Source organism: Falco biarmicus, chromosome 4 (assembly GCF_023638135.1).
Source record: "Falco biarmicus isolate bFalBia1 chromosome 4, bFalBia1.pri, whole genome shotgun sequence".
Taxonomy (NCBI): Eukaryota; Metazoa; Chordata; class Aves; order Falconiformes; family Falconidae; genus Falco; species Falco biarmicus.
In genome coordinates, this window is record NC_079291.1 from 23,292,278 (window position 1) to 23,306,586 (window position 14,309).

General features: G+C 56.5%; 1 gene segment (V, D, J or C); it reads right to left on the reverse strand.

The window, feature by feature from the left end:
• Positions 1–2,766: 2,766 nt before the first annotated feature.
• LOC130149287 (T cell receptor alpha variable 13-1-like) lies at positions 2,767–4,995 on the reverse strand. The segment is given in 4 exon segments: positions 2,767–2,781; positions 3,200–3,359; positions 3,567–3,870; positions 4,663–4,995. Coding segments are annotated over 4 exon segments (525 nt in total).
• Positions 4,996–14,309: the final 9,314 nt, after the last annotated feature.

The following is a 14,309-nucleotide window of genomic DNA, read 5'->3' on the forward strand; positions in this document are numbered from 1 at the left end:
GAAGGACAGTGATTTAAAGAATCACTCTAGCAATATATGAGCAAGCGCAGGTTATCTTTATTTGGCAGCGGTGGGTGCATGGGGGATCGCTCCACCAAAGTCATGCACAGCAAGGGAACCTTTCAGCCCCTTCTTTATACAAGTCACTCATGTCTATTCATTAACTTTCCATGAACTCATTAACATATTTCACACCTGGACAATTAGCACAACATTCCCTCTGTCACCCATTCAAGGATTTAGTACATCTTCAAGGTAACAATATTAAGATATCTCATGCCTGGACAATTAGCACCCTCCCTGTGTCACCCATTCAAGGATTTAGTACACCCTCAAGTTAACAATAAGGGTCTCCTCAGACAAACATGAGCACATGTTCTTTAAATAAATCGTATATGGCCCATTATTCAATAGTGAAGCAGAGACAGAGCAAATGCCCGACTGGGCCCGCGCACACAGCCATGGAAGGCTGTTACGGGACACGTGGCCTAGGTGGTTTTCCTGGTGAAGCGGGAAGTGAGGAGGGATTATCGGAATGTCCCAGCCCCCCTGAACAATTAACTTGTTTCAGGCAGCGTGGGCCCGCACAAGGAAAAGGCAAGGAGAACCTGTGCTGTGTTGGTTGTGGCATCCGTGCTGGAGGTGGACGTGGGGATGTTCGGAGCTGAAGCAGCAGCCCCAGGTGAGATGCAGGCGCGGTAGCTCAAACGCATCTGGGCAGCACATGGTGGTGTGGGAGCAGGGGGCACACGGGGTGGCATCCCTCCTCACCTGCAAACCAGCCCAGGGAAGGGGTGTCCCCTCTTCAGCCCTGGGGCAGGGACAGGGCTGGCCAGGGGCGGGAATGAACACAGCCCTTGAGTTCTGCTTGTGACACTGCGGAGCCAGCACAACACTCGCCGTGTTACGGCTCTGCTGGATACTGGGGCAGAAGTAACCCTAATTCATGGCAATCTGCACCATCACCCCAAGACGAAAGCAATGACCGGTAACACAGTTGGGAAGGGGCTGTTGGGGGCAGAGGCAGAAGAGTTGTCTCCAAAAGTCTTTCTAACCTTGCAGCCAGGAGGAAACGAGCTACTTACAAGTTGGGGTGGGCTTCCAGAGTGCCCTGCTACATATCACAGGCCGCGATCCCTTAGCAGGAAAGGCTTTCCATATCCAGCGGGGGAAAATATTCCTCCCACATCCACCCAGCTCACAGCGGGGAGGACTTTGCCCCCCACATTATGCAGCCCCCTCCCTCCAGGACAGTAGCCTCAGAGCAGGACTGGCTGCCTTCAGGGCTTGCTGACAGGTCTCCACCAAGCCAAACACTCCTAGAGCCTGGGGTTATCCAGCAGGGGCATTTGCCTTTCAGTAACCCGGGCTGGCCTGTAAAGCAAGCGACTGGGTCCTGGTGTAGGACTGTAGGTCCCTGGCTTTTGGGCATGGTACAAAATGTTTTAACCAGAATGTATAAGCTAATGAACAATACTATATGGACATACGGTTTTGTTTAATAATCTGCACATCTTCTTGAAGAAAGAGAACATCCACATACTTTTGATTCAGGATGTGCCATGCAAAGAACTATCAAGGATAATTAGCTGAGGCAATTGCTGCTTGGGACAAGGTGACTCTGCAGAAGAATTACATCCAGGAAAGTTGTACCTCATCCTTGTTGCACAGGTAGCAAGAGATTTGTCCTTAAGCAAACTGCCTTCATTATAATACTATAACTCACAGCCCTTACACCAGATGCCTCGGCCCACAAAGACACCCTTCCTCAACGAGCATGTGTAGTTGACCAGTAAGATTGTGTAACCGTTAAGTAGATTACCCTCCACTCAGTGTTAGAGGGTTGGAAATTAACAAATTCATATTCATCTACTCTGACTGTGGAAACTACCAAGTTGTGCGAGTTCACTCACCACTGAAAGCTAGAGGAACTTTTTATTAAAAGCGGTATCTCGTAGACTTACATTACTCCCTCCTCTGGGAGGCAGTCCTTGACAAAGTTCTCCAAATGGGTCCTTCCCATGCACTGCCATTCTTCATAAAGTCCTTTCCACGGTCTGCAGTCCTTCAGGAATGGATTGTTCCAGTCTGGGTCCCCCCTGCTGTACAGGTCCTGCTAGAAAAATGTCTCCTCCGTAGGCTCCTCTCTGTGGGCCGCAGTTTCTCTGAGGAGCCTCCTCCAGCACAGGGTTCTCTATGCTCTGCAGCTTCCTTCAGGGCATCTCCACCTGTTGTGGCATGAGGTCCTCCGTGGGCTGCAGGGTGGGTATGTGCTGCATCATAGTCCTCCGTGGGTTGGCACAAGACAAGCTGTGTCACCAGTGTCTTCTCCATGGCTGCAGGGGAGTATCTGCTCTGGCACTTCAGGCACCGGCTCCCCCTCCTTCCTCAAAGACCTCGGTGCCTGCCAAGTTGTTTCTCTCACATTTTCTGACTCTTCTCTCGCAGGTGATGCACAGCACCTTTTACCCCTTCTTGCATATGTTATCAGAGAGGCGCTGCCAGCGCTGCTGATTAGCTCTGCTTTGGCCAGCAGCAGGCTGTCATTGGCTCTGTCTATGGCTCTGACATGGGGGCAGCTTCTGGCAGCTTCTCGCAGAAGCCATCCCTGCAGCCCGTCCGCTACCACAGCCTTAGGTGAAACACGTGCACTGTCATTACCCTGGTGTGATTATGTGCAAAACCTGTTTTGTGTCTGCAGGATAAAGCCAGCCAGCTCAAGGCGCACAGAGGAGGCTGCTGGCAGCTCCCTCTTGCTACGGGCAATTACCGCACCCGCACCTGCAGGCAAAACAGCAGCAGAGCAAAGGCCAGCACATCAATTAAAACAGGGGAAAAATAACAAGAATGCGTGAGCATTCGCAGGGCAGCCAAACCATTTGCTCAGCTGCTCTGTAAATTAATGTTGCTCCTGCCTTTCTCTGCCTTTACAAGAGAGGGTATTTGCCTTCACGTGAGCCTAGAGACAGGCTCACTGCTACATCACTTCTGATGCCCCAGCCTCAGCGGCTGCGCCCCAAGGGGAGTCTGGCTTGTCCCAGACACACCCCTTCTGCGGCCACATGAGTGTGTCACTGTGGAACTGCTCCCTCTGCAAGGGCAGGGGCTGGTCCCAGACCCCTGAGGAGATCACCAAGGTCAGGCGGGAGCTGCTACCACTGAGGGATTTAATGTTTCTTTTCCTTTCTTTTCCTGGTACCATGGGAATTCTTTGGGTGGCTGCAGCAAAGGGGATGTTCTCCAGCTTTACATTATCCTCCACACATAGGCTTGAGATGTGGACAGGCTCGATATCTGGAAGGGCCTTGAAAACGTCCACTCTGCGGTGCTTTCTCGAGCGCTTCTCATCATCAAAGAGCCTGGATCCAGACGCAGCTGCACAAGTCACACAGGCCTGTGCCTCACAGCAGTACAGGCTGGGGAGGCAGAGGCCCAGCCTCACCACAGCCCCCAGGTGCTGCTGCTGAGTAGGCTGAGCTCAGAGCTCCAGGCAAGCAGTGGCAGGGAGGGATGTGCCCCTCACAGCACCACCCATGTTTCTATGCGCTACTGCGTGCTGTGGGCACCACTGTGGGCTCAGTGCACAGAAATAGGCAGCGCTGTCCTGGAGCTCAGCATCCCGCACATGCAGAACCACCTGGGAGGTCTCCACAGACAGTGAAGACGAGAACCTCCCTGAATCCACCTGCGGTTTCCATTTGTGCACTTCCTGCAGCAGCATCTGAGGGGACTGCGTCTGGCGCTGCTGGTACCAGAAGATGTAGGGATTGGCAGAACTGGTGGAGAAATTGCAGCGCAGAGCTGTGCTGTGTCCTCTCTGGATGGTCATTTCTGCAGGGAACTGGAGCACAGAGTCCTTTTGGGCATGACCTGTAAAGCCAGAAATATCTTTCAGCCTTGCTTGCCTGTGCACCAGTCCATCTGTCACTTCCTGGGCTTGCTCACTGTCCCCGCTCTCCATCTCACTTTTCCCAGGCTCTGAGATGCTGAGCTGCTTGTCCCTGCACCCTTCTTTCTGCAGCTGCTTGCCACTCCTCACCGCCCAGATCATCCTGCTTTCCAGCAGTGCGCACATGTCTTTCCAGCCACTCTTTCTCTCCGTATCTGCCTCTGAGCTATGTTAACTGCTGCTGTCTCCTTCAGCAGCGGCAGCCATGAGCTGTCCTTCTCCCACCTCTGACTGTATCTTCTTGCTAGCGAAGCTCCTCCATATGACACAGCACGTCCTCTGCCCTTGCCCTGTCCCTGTACAGCATTTCAGCTCTCCTTGACTCTAGTTAGCCTTCTCTGTTTGTCCCCCGAGGTTTAGAGACAGCCCTGCAGAGGCTGGTAGCCTTTTCTCCAGCACACCTAGGAGAGAAGCTCCTAGATGCCACACAGCTCCGTTCCCCAGCGTCTTCCCTCTTTCAGGCTTGGACTGTATTAGCAGCACACTCAAGAATGCTCGGTACCTGCAAATGCAGCGTAAAGTCTTGTCCTTCCTCTTATGCTCGTTACTCCTGACATCTCCCACATTATTTGCCATACCCACCTGCAGCCCCGGCTCTCCCTACAGAAACACTCCCTGATCCCCCAGGCCGTCAGGACTGACACCTCCGTGCTTCCACCACCAGCTGCGCAAACTCTTGCCTCGTTCACCCCAGCCTGGAAGTGGCATCTCACCAAAGGCTGCCAGTCCCGCCAGGGCTGCCAGCACAATCAGGGCCATGTCACGCTCTCCCTTCACGGGGTGTGCAGGCACCTGCCAGCCGGAGGGACCTGATGCTTGCAACTTCACCTCTTCCTCTGCCTCTGCCCGATCAAAGAGGCCTCCAAACCACAGCCCAGAGGGTGGAGCAAAACTCTCTCCCTGCTGCTCCAGGCAGGCCTCGTTGCACCTGTCCCCCAGCCTCTACCACCAGAACGTTCTCCAGAGCCTCGTGGTGTAGGTACCGTCCATCAGAGGGAATGGCATCCCTGGTGATCTTCTCCTGGCATCGGACCCAGGTGTCGCACACTCTCCCTTCCCCTCTGGCCGTGGAGCAGGAACCTGAAGAGAAACATCTCTGTAAAGAGCATCTGCTGCAGAAACCAGCCGCACAGGGACAGGCACGCTCCCGCACTCTGGCAGGGGGAGGACACTGCCACACAGCTCTCCGTTGTACAGGCAGTCCCCCTGTGTCCCTTCGCCTGCCCACATTAGCCACAGGCGCCAGGTGCTTGTCCCACCCTGGGCCCCAGAACCGCTATCCCCAGGCAAGCCAAAGGGCTGCTCGGTTTTACTGCCTCCTGCTCCTGGAGCAGGGCTCCTCTGCCACTTCTCACCCAGGGCCCTTGGCTCACACAGCTGGCAGGGACTGCAGAAAACAGCTGGCGAGCGCAGCAGCCCCCATTCACAACCCCGCTCCCACAAGGCCTTCAGGGTCCTGCTGCTCAGCCGAGGCCGTGGCAGAAGGACGGTGGGCTGCCCTCTGCTCTCCAATGTCTGCAAACCTGCCAGGGGCTCCTGGTAATGCACTGTAGCTGCCACCACAGTCCCCAGCTGAGGCAGGACGAAGGGCTGAACCTTTCCCCTCTGCCTCTCAAGCCTGTGCACATGAACTTTCACAGCTGCGTCAGCTCCTGCAGCCGCACCAGCCTCGCTGGGGACTGGCTGGGACCAGGAGCCAACTTTGACATCTAGATGAACACGCCAACCAAATGTTTTACATATATATATATATATATCTGTATTTAGTATCCAATCATTGGTAAAATATGCATGATCATTAGTGAAAGATGTAGCTTAGATAGAATATAATCATTTGCAAAGATGGAGTGCATCCTTCCTTGCTTGGAGGCAGGTGGTCAAGGCTGTGAAACCAGATATATGGCCTTCTATGGAAACCGGTGGTTAAAATCAAGTAGGTAAGGGAGGCTCCCTTGGTTCCTCCTGGTAGCCCGGGCCAGGCTTTGGTGGGATCTGAGAGGAGAGTGAAACCAGATGTCTCTGCATTTGAAATTAGGTGATCTTGTTTATTCAGCACTATAAGAGCTGGACCCTCTGACAGTGACTTTGGAGACCTCACCTATGAGTGGATGCCCTGTGTAGGACCTCCCAAATGCTGGGACAGGCTCTCCAAATCCTCACTGTAACCAGGGCTCCCAGCAGCTGTGGACCCGGATGACGGTAAAGTATTAAGGCAATTGGTGATGTATCTTTCTTAACCGCTGTAGCCTGTCATAGGCAGCAGTGATTAGGTGCATTGCCTTGTTTTATTCTTGCTGTATCCTTTCACTTACTACTTGTTTCACTTCCTATTCTATTTTTTAAAATGTAAGTAAAGATAAACTCACTTCTTTAACTAGGGGTCTCTTTTCGTTGTACTGACCCGGTCTATGGCAAAACACCTCTCTGCAGGAGGCCTTCCCACAGCAGCAGGAGCAGGCTGGAAGTGGACTGTGAAGCCGGGGCAGCCAGTTTGTAATTGTGTGCCTGAGCCAACGTTACAAAGGTACCAGCAAGAAACCACTTCTCCTTGTGGATTCAAAGCAATGGCTTGCCCCCAGGCTGTCTCAGTTGTGACTTTCTGTTCTAACAGGGCCTAGCTATGTTAGTGGGGTGGAAGAGATCCCCAGCCCCTGCCTGCTGAGCAGCAGCAATGCCCGGCTCATGTGGCAGGAGGACCTCTGCTGCCTGCCTCCCTGTGCAGACCCAAGAGGAGTCGCTCCTCGCCAGGGACCACGACTGAAGGGCAATGTTTTATCAGGGCATTTCACTTGCATGTCTGAAATCCTTTTTCCCTAGCTGTGCTACAAGGAACCATCACCTGCAGCAGCACAGCTGCACTTCCTAACCCAACCACAGTAAACCTTGTAACAAGCTGGAGTTCCTTCTTAATGAGGATAGCACCTGCAATGGTCCTTGTAGAAGAGGGAGGGATGGCATTTCTCCATACAGACGAGTAAGCCATTTGGCCACAGCACCGCCAAGGCGCTGCTCCTGGCCCTTGGCATGCCCCCTGGTTTGCCTGCCCGACCGAGGAGATCTTGGACATGGAGGAAACGGGTACAGAATCCATGCAGGTTTTACAGTCCAAACTAAGGGCGCTGCTGCCAGAGGTTCTGGGGGTTTTTTGATGGTGATTTAAACCACCTACTGATGGAGCTGCCATGGTTCTTTACACCTCTCTTACTCCCCTGCTGATTGCCTTGATTTATACCCTGAGAACTCAAGTTGTCCCAGCTGCTACTATCTGCTGATTTGCAGTCAACTTCTGTCCAGCTTGCGGTGGTTCACAGTAGCAATGATGTCAGATCTGTTTCCAATGGAAGCAAATGCTCTAAAAGCATGACCAACCGCAATGGAGTAATCCTTCTGTGGACGCGATCTGCACAGTGTCCTGTGCCCTGGCTGTGGCCTGCTGATGTAAGGGGGAGTTTGTGAGCATTGTGGACTGTCTGAGAAGGGCCTATATGACTGTTAATTGAAAACACTTGATTCACAGAGGTGAGGAGTGGAATGTATTTGGTTTATGGGGCAAGGTTATGGTAGCAGGGGGGCTGCCGGGGTGGCTTCTGTGAGAAGATGCCAGTCAGTGCCGCCCCATGTTGTTCAGAGCCAGTTTCAGGTGGCTACAAGACGGACCTGCCACTGACCAAAGCTGGGCCAGTCAGTGACGGTGGTGGCGCCTCCACAATAATACATTTAAGAAGGTTGAAAAAGTGGTGCACAAGAGCATGTGGGAGAGAGGAATGAGAATATGGGAGAGAAACAACTCTGCAGGCACTGAAGTCAGCAAAGAAGGAGGAGGGGATGAGGTGCTCCAGGTTCATGTGTGGCTCATGACACAGGTTGTCCCTGATGAGCTGGTGATGCAGCTTGTCCCCCTGCAGCCCATGGAGGTTAAGGGTGGGGCAGACATCCACCTGCAGCCCATGGAGGAGCCCATGCCACAGCAGGTGGATGTGCCCTGAAGGAAGCTGTGACCCCATGGAGATCCCATCATGGAGCAGGCTTCTGGCAAGATCTGTGGCCCCACGGGGGATCCACGCTGTAGCAGTTTGGGAAGAACTGCAGCCCACGGAAAGGACTCGTGTTGGAGAAGGACAGTCTCCCACGGGAGGGACCCCACACCGCAGCAGGGAAAGAGCATGAGGAGGAAGAGGCGGCAGAGGGAATGAGTTATGAACTGACTGCAGCACCCATTGCACATCCTCCTGTGTTCCTCTGGGGGAGGAAGTAGGGACGTCAGGACGGAAGGTGAGCCCAGGCATAAGGAAGTGTTGCAGGGAAGGTGTTTTAAAATTTATTCTCATTTCTCATTCTCCTACTCTGATTTGATTGGCAAGAAATTAATTTCTCCAAGCTGAGCCTGTTTGCCTGTGACACCAACTGCTGGGTCAAAATTTCCCTGTCCTTGCCACAAACCATGAGCCTTCTTATTTTTCCATCCTGGTGAGTAGTGGGAGTGATAGAGCAGAGTGGGGGAGACGTTGCAGCCAGGCAAGGTCAACCCAACCCCAACACGCCATGCTCATGCTGGCCCAGTACAGCAGTAGAAATGGTCTAACAACCTTCCTGGTGCAGAAGGGACATTGCAGCAGCAGAGCCACCTGGGAGGAGGTGACCAAAAAGCCCACTGCCCACACTCCCGGCGCTGGCAGGGAGCAGAGCTTCTTTGTCATGACAGTGCTTTTTGCCAAGCACTTTGCGTATGGTGACACCATGACTGAAGGCCATGGCTGAGAGGATCGGGAACTCAGGCATAGCCAGGAAGAAGCAGGAAAATAACAGCAGGAGACACAAAGGATTGTTCTGTTGGCAAGGAATCTTGGGGACAGCATCTGGGGGACGATGGTGGTGACACAGCAGATCTCCAGGAAGGAAAGCCTGACAGGAAGAAATGCACAAGGATCTGCAGGGAATTGCCTGATTTGAATGCCCAGGGAGCTTGTTAGTGTTAATAACAACTCCAAGCTGAGATCTTTGTGTGTGTCCTTGGGATGGGGAAAATTACCGGGTGGAAGCTGCTGCTGTGTTTGCCCAAGGCAGCCAGGCAAAGGTGAGACACCCACTAAGCTGAGCATCGTGCTGGAGCATTTGCGTTCGCTTTATTCTTGACATCGTGAACTCCCTGTGCCATGGCAGCACTTGGAGGACCTAGAGGTGTCACTTGGCCCTCCTAAAAGTCATGAAGAGCTCAGCATCCTTGGCAAGAGGAGAAGCAGCCTGAGGTGGCCTGGATGGGAATCGGTCCCCTCTGGGAAGGCGTTGCGGGACAATGCCGGCAGGCCTTTTCAGACAGGCCAGGGGACGCCACGGTACCCGCAAGGCTCTGACCCCGTGCTGGGCAAGCACGAGCGCGTGGTGGGAAACACGCTGCGCCCCGCTGCCTTGCACAGACCCTCTCAGGCTCCCCGTGCAGCGCGGCCCAAGCGCGGCTGTTTGCTGCCTCGGAGCACCGATGCGCAGCAGCCCTCAAGGAGGAGAGGTGCTGAGCCCGGGCAGCGACTGCAAGGGGCACCCGCTGATCCCGGTGCCGGTGCCGGTGCCGCAGGCGGTGGCGGGAAGCGCCCGCGGCCGGGCGGGCCGAGGCGGCAGCGCCCCCTGGCGGGCCCGGCCGGGGCTGTCCCCCCGCCCCCGACACACACGCCCGGCCCCGGCCGCCGAGGTTCGTGCCCGGCCGCAGCCCCGGCTCCGAGCCCCGTGTCTCCCACGGCGCAGTAATACACCGCCGCGTCCCTGCGCCGGGGCCGGGCGAGCCACAGGGCGCTGGACCGGCGGTCTGCCGCCACCGACATCCGCCCCGGAGGGTCCTGCACCTCTCTGGACCCTTTGTGACCGCTCGTGATGAATGCGGGGCCTCGGCCCGGGAGCTGGCGGTACCACACTATCGACTCTTCTGTCCGTATGCTGGGGTGTGAGCAGCTGATGGCGATGCCGGTGTCCTCGGTGGTCTCTGCCGACGGCTCCTGCTGCACCTGGGCTCTGCCCACAGCCACTGCCAAGGAGAAAAAGAAGGGGGAATCCTCAAAACCTGCTTGGTGCCCTGCCCCGCCTGCCGTTCGCCATGGCAAATCCCAGTCGGGAACATTCGGGCATGGCGGGGGGAGAAGTGTTTCCAGAGGATGTCTAGCGGTGCATTAACGGAGGTGTCCGTTAACGGCTGGCAGACATACGAACGCGAGAGTGACAGGTGGAGTCACTGGAGAAAAACAGGGACAAAGGGAAGGAGCCCGAGGGGAAGCAGCAGCGGGGAAGGAGCCCGAGGGGAAGCAGCAGCGGGGAAGCAGCAGCGGGGAAGGAGCCCGAGGGGAAGCAGCAGCGGGGAAGGAGCCCGAGGGGAAGCAGCAGCGGGGAAGCAGCAGCGGGGAAGCAGCAGCGGGGAAGGAGCCCGAGGGGAAGCAGCAGCGGGGAAGGAGCGGCTGCAGGCGCTCCGCGGCAGAAGGCGGAGGGAAGGAGGCAGCGGGCAGGGCTGGACAGCGAGAGCACGGCGAGTTTCCGCAGGGAAGGCGGGATGGCAGCAGAGGGAGGGAGGGACGCGAGCCCGGCGCGGCGGCAGGGCTCCGTGCAGAAGCCCGAGGGGACGGCAGCCCCGCGGGGGCCCCCGCAGGCCGAGCCCCGGCCCGCCCCCCGCCGCCAGCCCCGCGCACCCAGCAGCAGCGCGGCCAGCCCCGCCAGCCCTGCGCCCCGGCCCCGCCGCATGCCGCCGCTCCGCCGCCCGCGCCTCGCTGCCCCGCGCCAGCCCCGGCTCTGGGCGGCGGCCGCGGCGCCTCCTCTCCGCCGCCTCCTCTGCTCCGCGCCGCCGCCAGCTCCGCCCCGGGGCTGAGCCCGGCGCCGGCGCCGCTCGGGGGCTCGCCGCAGCCTGGGGCAGCAGCGGGGCCTCGGCCCGGGAGATGGAGCAGCTTCCAGAGCTGCCTCCCCGCTCCGGGGCTGGAAGCGGCAGCCCCCGCTGCCCTGCGGGTGCCGGGGAGCAGCCTCAGAGCCTGCCTTCTGCTGCCTCTGCAGCCCCAGCCCTGGGCCGCAGTGTCCTGTGCAGGCAAAGGCAGCGTGAGGACGCGTGTGCCCACGGGCTTGCGGGGCTCAGGCTGAGCAGGGGTGTTGGGGAAGCACAGCGTTGGGCACAACGGACCTCCAGAGCTCATCGAGATCCACCCCTGCTTGCAACAATGCCCACTGCATGAGGTTACGCGAGGTCACAGTCGGTCCAGCCTTGGACAGGCTCGCTCAGGTTGGTACTGCAGGAACGTCCAGGCACATCCATTCCAGTTCTTGTTGTTGCTGTTGGCCTGTTGTTTAAGCACACCTCCCCGTGTTCCAGCAGTTCTTCATTGCCTTGGCTTCTGTTGCAGAGCACTTCCCGAGTGCAGTCCCTCTTCTCTGTTTCCTTTGAACAGGTAGATCCTGCCCCTGCTGGGAACAATTTTGGCTCCACAGAGATACCGTCTGTTCCTGTGGTTGGCTTTCATCCCTAAACTTGTGGTAAGCATCCTCCTTTCCATTTCCCCTGGCATTCATGAAAACATTGGAGTGTGGGTCCTGCTGCCTATCCCTGAGAGGCCCTGCTATTGTCTGCCTGCTGGGCTTTGCACCACTGCTCACAACTCCTGGAGCCTGCTAGTCCAGGCCCTTTGCTACTCACCTCTTCTTGATCCCTTTTGTCACCACTTTGGGGATCAACAAAGTATGGGAGAAGACGCCACTCCAGCTGTTGCCCAGCAGTGCTGAGAAAAGGGGAGCAATCGCCTCTCTTGGCCTCTTGGCAATGCTTTGTCTGAGGCGGCCGAGGATTCCCTTGGAACTCCTTGGCGCAGGGGCACAGTACTGGCTCATGGCCAGCTTGGTGTCTACCAAGGCAAAGGCAGCCTTCAGCACCTCAGTTTTTCCCCTATTCTGTGCCACCAGGGCCCTCATCTCATTGAGCATGCTCCTTCATTTGCTGTATTCTTCCTTTTGTTACCCATGCCCTTAGAGGAGCCCTTCTTGCCTTTGACATCCCTCCCTCGACTGACTTCCAGCTGGGCTTTCCCTTCCTTAACCTCATTGGAGGTTGTCTCTGTACGCCTCCCAGGTTACTTGTTGTGGCTTCCACCTTGCGTATGCTTCCTTTTTGTGTTTGAGATTGACCAGGAGCTCCTTGTTCATCCATGTAGGCCTCCTGGCATTCTTTCCAGACTTCTTCCTTGTTGGCATGGGCTGCTCTTTGTAGAGGAATGAAGGCAGAGGGTTAATTAGCATTGATAACATGCATCTGTGGCCTTTCCTCAGCAGCAGCAGGTTGATTGACATGGATGATGTGCAGCTGTAGCTCGTTCCCACTAAGTGGTTAAATAGCCCAGAGGATTGTGGAGAAAAGGTCAGATGGAACAGGAGGAGTGTGGTCTGATCTCTGGAGGAAGGTGATACAGCACTGACAATAGAATCTGACCAACGGGTAAAGCCTTGTTGCAGCAGCACTTGAGCCCGGAGAATGCAATTCTTGACTAGGAACCAGCTTTCTTGGGCCCCTGTTGCCTCTAGGGCCTTATCCCAGGGGACTCTTCTGAGTACATCTTTGAAGCAGCCAAAGATTCAGCCTCCCCTTCCCTTTCAGGCTGAGGAAGACACAGCCAGCTCCTCCCAAGTCAGTGACAATCAGACCCTGTATCCTGGCATCTCTGCTCAGGAGCAGCCCCTTGGCCTCAGAGCATGTCCTGCAGATGGGCAGCCCAACCACGGCTGTCCCTCAGTGAGGATCCTGGTGCTGCTGGCGTGCCTGAGCTGTCAGCAGCTCTCAGGCCTATGAGGAATGGTATTCCTCATGGTTTCAGTAGCGTAGTGCTGCAAAAGGAAGCTCAGTGAGAAGATGGCTCCAAAGGAAGCAGGAGTGGGGCTGGAGTGAGGAAAAAGCATTTACAAGAGCCCAAGACATTCTCCTCCTCCTCCTCCTGCCACCTGTCCCCATAATGATGGGCCATGGCCTGCACCCAAGGGCAAGGATAGCAAGGGCAGGTGACCTGTACACCCTCTATGCCAGAAACAGTTCCCTGCACAGCACGGCAGTTGCACGCATGGGCAGGGCTTAAGGCGACTCACAGGCTGATGCTGAAATCAGCCTGGCCAGGCCACAGACGACGGCACCCAGTGCCCAAGCCCCCGCAGCTGCTCTGTGCTGCCTGGCCTTCCCCCAGGCAGGAAGCAGCTTTCCCCCAGGCCAGCTTTTCTCCTGGAGGACATGTTGCCCACCTCTGCCTGCTGGTCTGCTCCCCCATTCAGCTCTTGGATAGACTTGTACAGCATGGTCCCACTGCAGAAGAGATGAGGCAGGGCTGAGGGCAGCACACAAGGTAGGGCATAAGAAAGGCTCCAGGGACGGACAGAGCGCACTGAGAAGAGACTTCCTCAGGCTCCCAACACACAGCAGCCGGAGGGTTTTCCAAAATCCTTGTCATCATGTCGTTCCAGGAAGGAGCATTGCCACGTGGCATGTCACTTATGTACCTTTCCTCTTACCTTGAGCTCTGACCTGTGAGGGACGCATCCTCGAGCAGCTGCTCTAAGAGACAGGCCTGCAGGAATACCTGAAGAAGCAACGTGCCGCAGGGAAACCAGAAAGCAAAGAGCAGCAGCAAGGCACCAATGCAGAAACTGCGCTGATCTCCTGCATTGCCTGTCACCTCAGCAGAGCCATTGGGCAGAATACTCACGTAAGCCACAGCGAAGGCACGGGGACCTCAGATTCTTTCACCGCCTTCTGCTGCCTCTCAGGCCACTGACACCGGCCCTCCCTGGAAGAGGGTCTTGGCCTGCAGAGCTCTGGGTGGACGGGGGAAGGAGCGCTGCCCGGGGACACCTGAGGGCCCCTTCCCCCAAGCTCAGCCTTGCACAGGCACGTCCCCTCCCTCCCCTGGCTCGTCGCACAGCCGGAGCATCTCCCTGTGCCAGGGTGTCTTGCACAGCAGCGAGGTGCACGGCACTGGCCGAGACCTCGACTTGCGCTGGCTGCAGGACGCTCTATTTCCCTGTGGTGTTCAGCAACGTGGTGAAATGGCCGCTCTGCCTGGGACTACCCGCTGCCTGCTACGAGACGTGCTGTGGGGCTTAGCCTTTCTTCTGCTGGTACCAGAGCAGACGAGGAATCGTACCGTCAGTCAAAGCCAAGGCTTACCCAGCGGTTGCCTCAGGAAGTCAACGATGACGAGATACGCAAGGACCATGCTGAGATGGATCGTCCTGCATGTGTGAGAGCGACTCAAAGACCGCCCGCGTCCCCACCGGGAGCTCTGAGAGAGCAGAGCTGCCAGAAACGACTCTGCCAGGGGAACCCAGAACGAGAAAGGGAGGAGAGAATTCTTGTTCTTAGCATGCC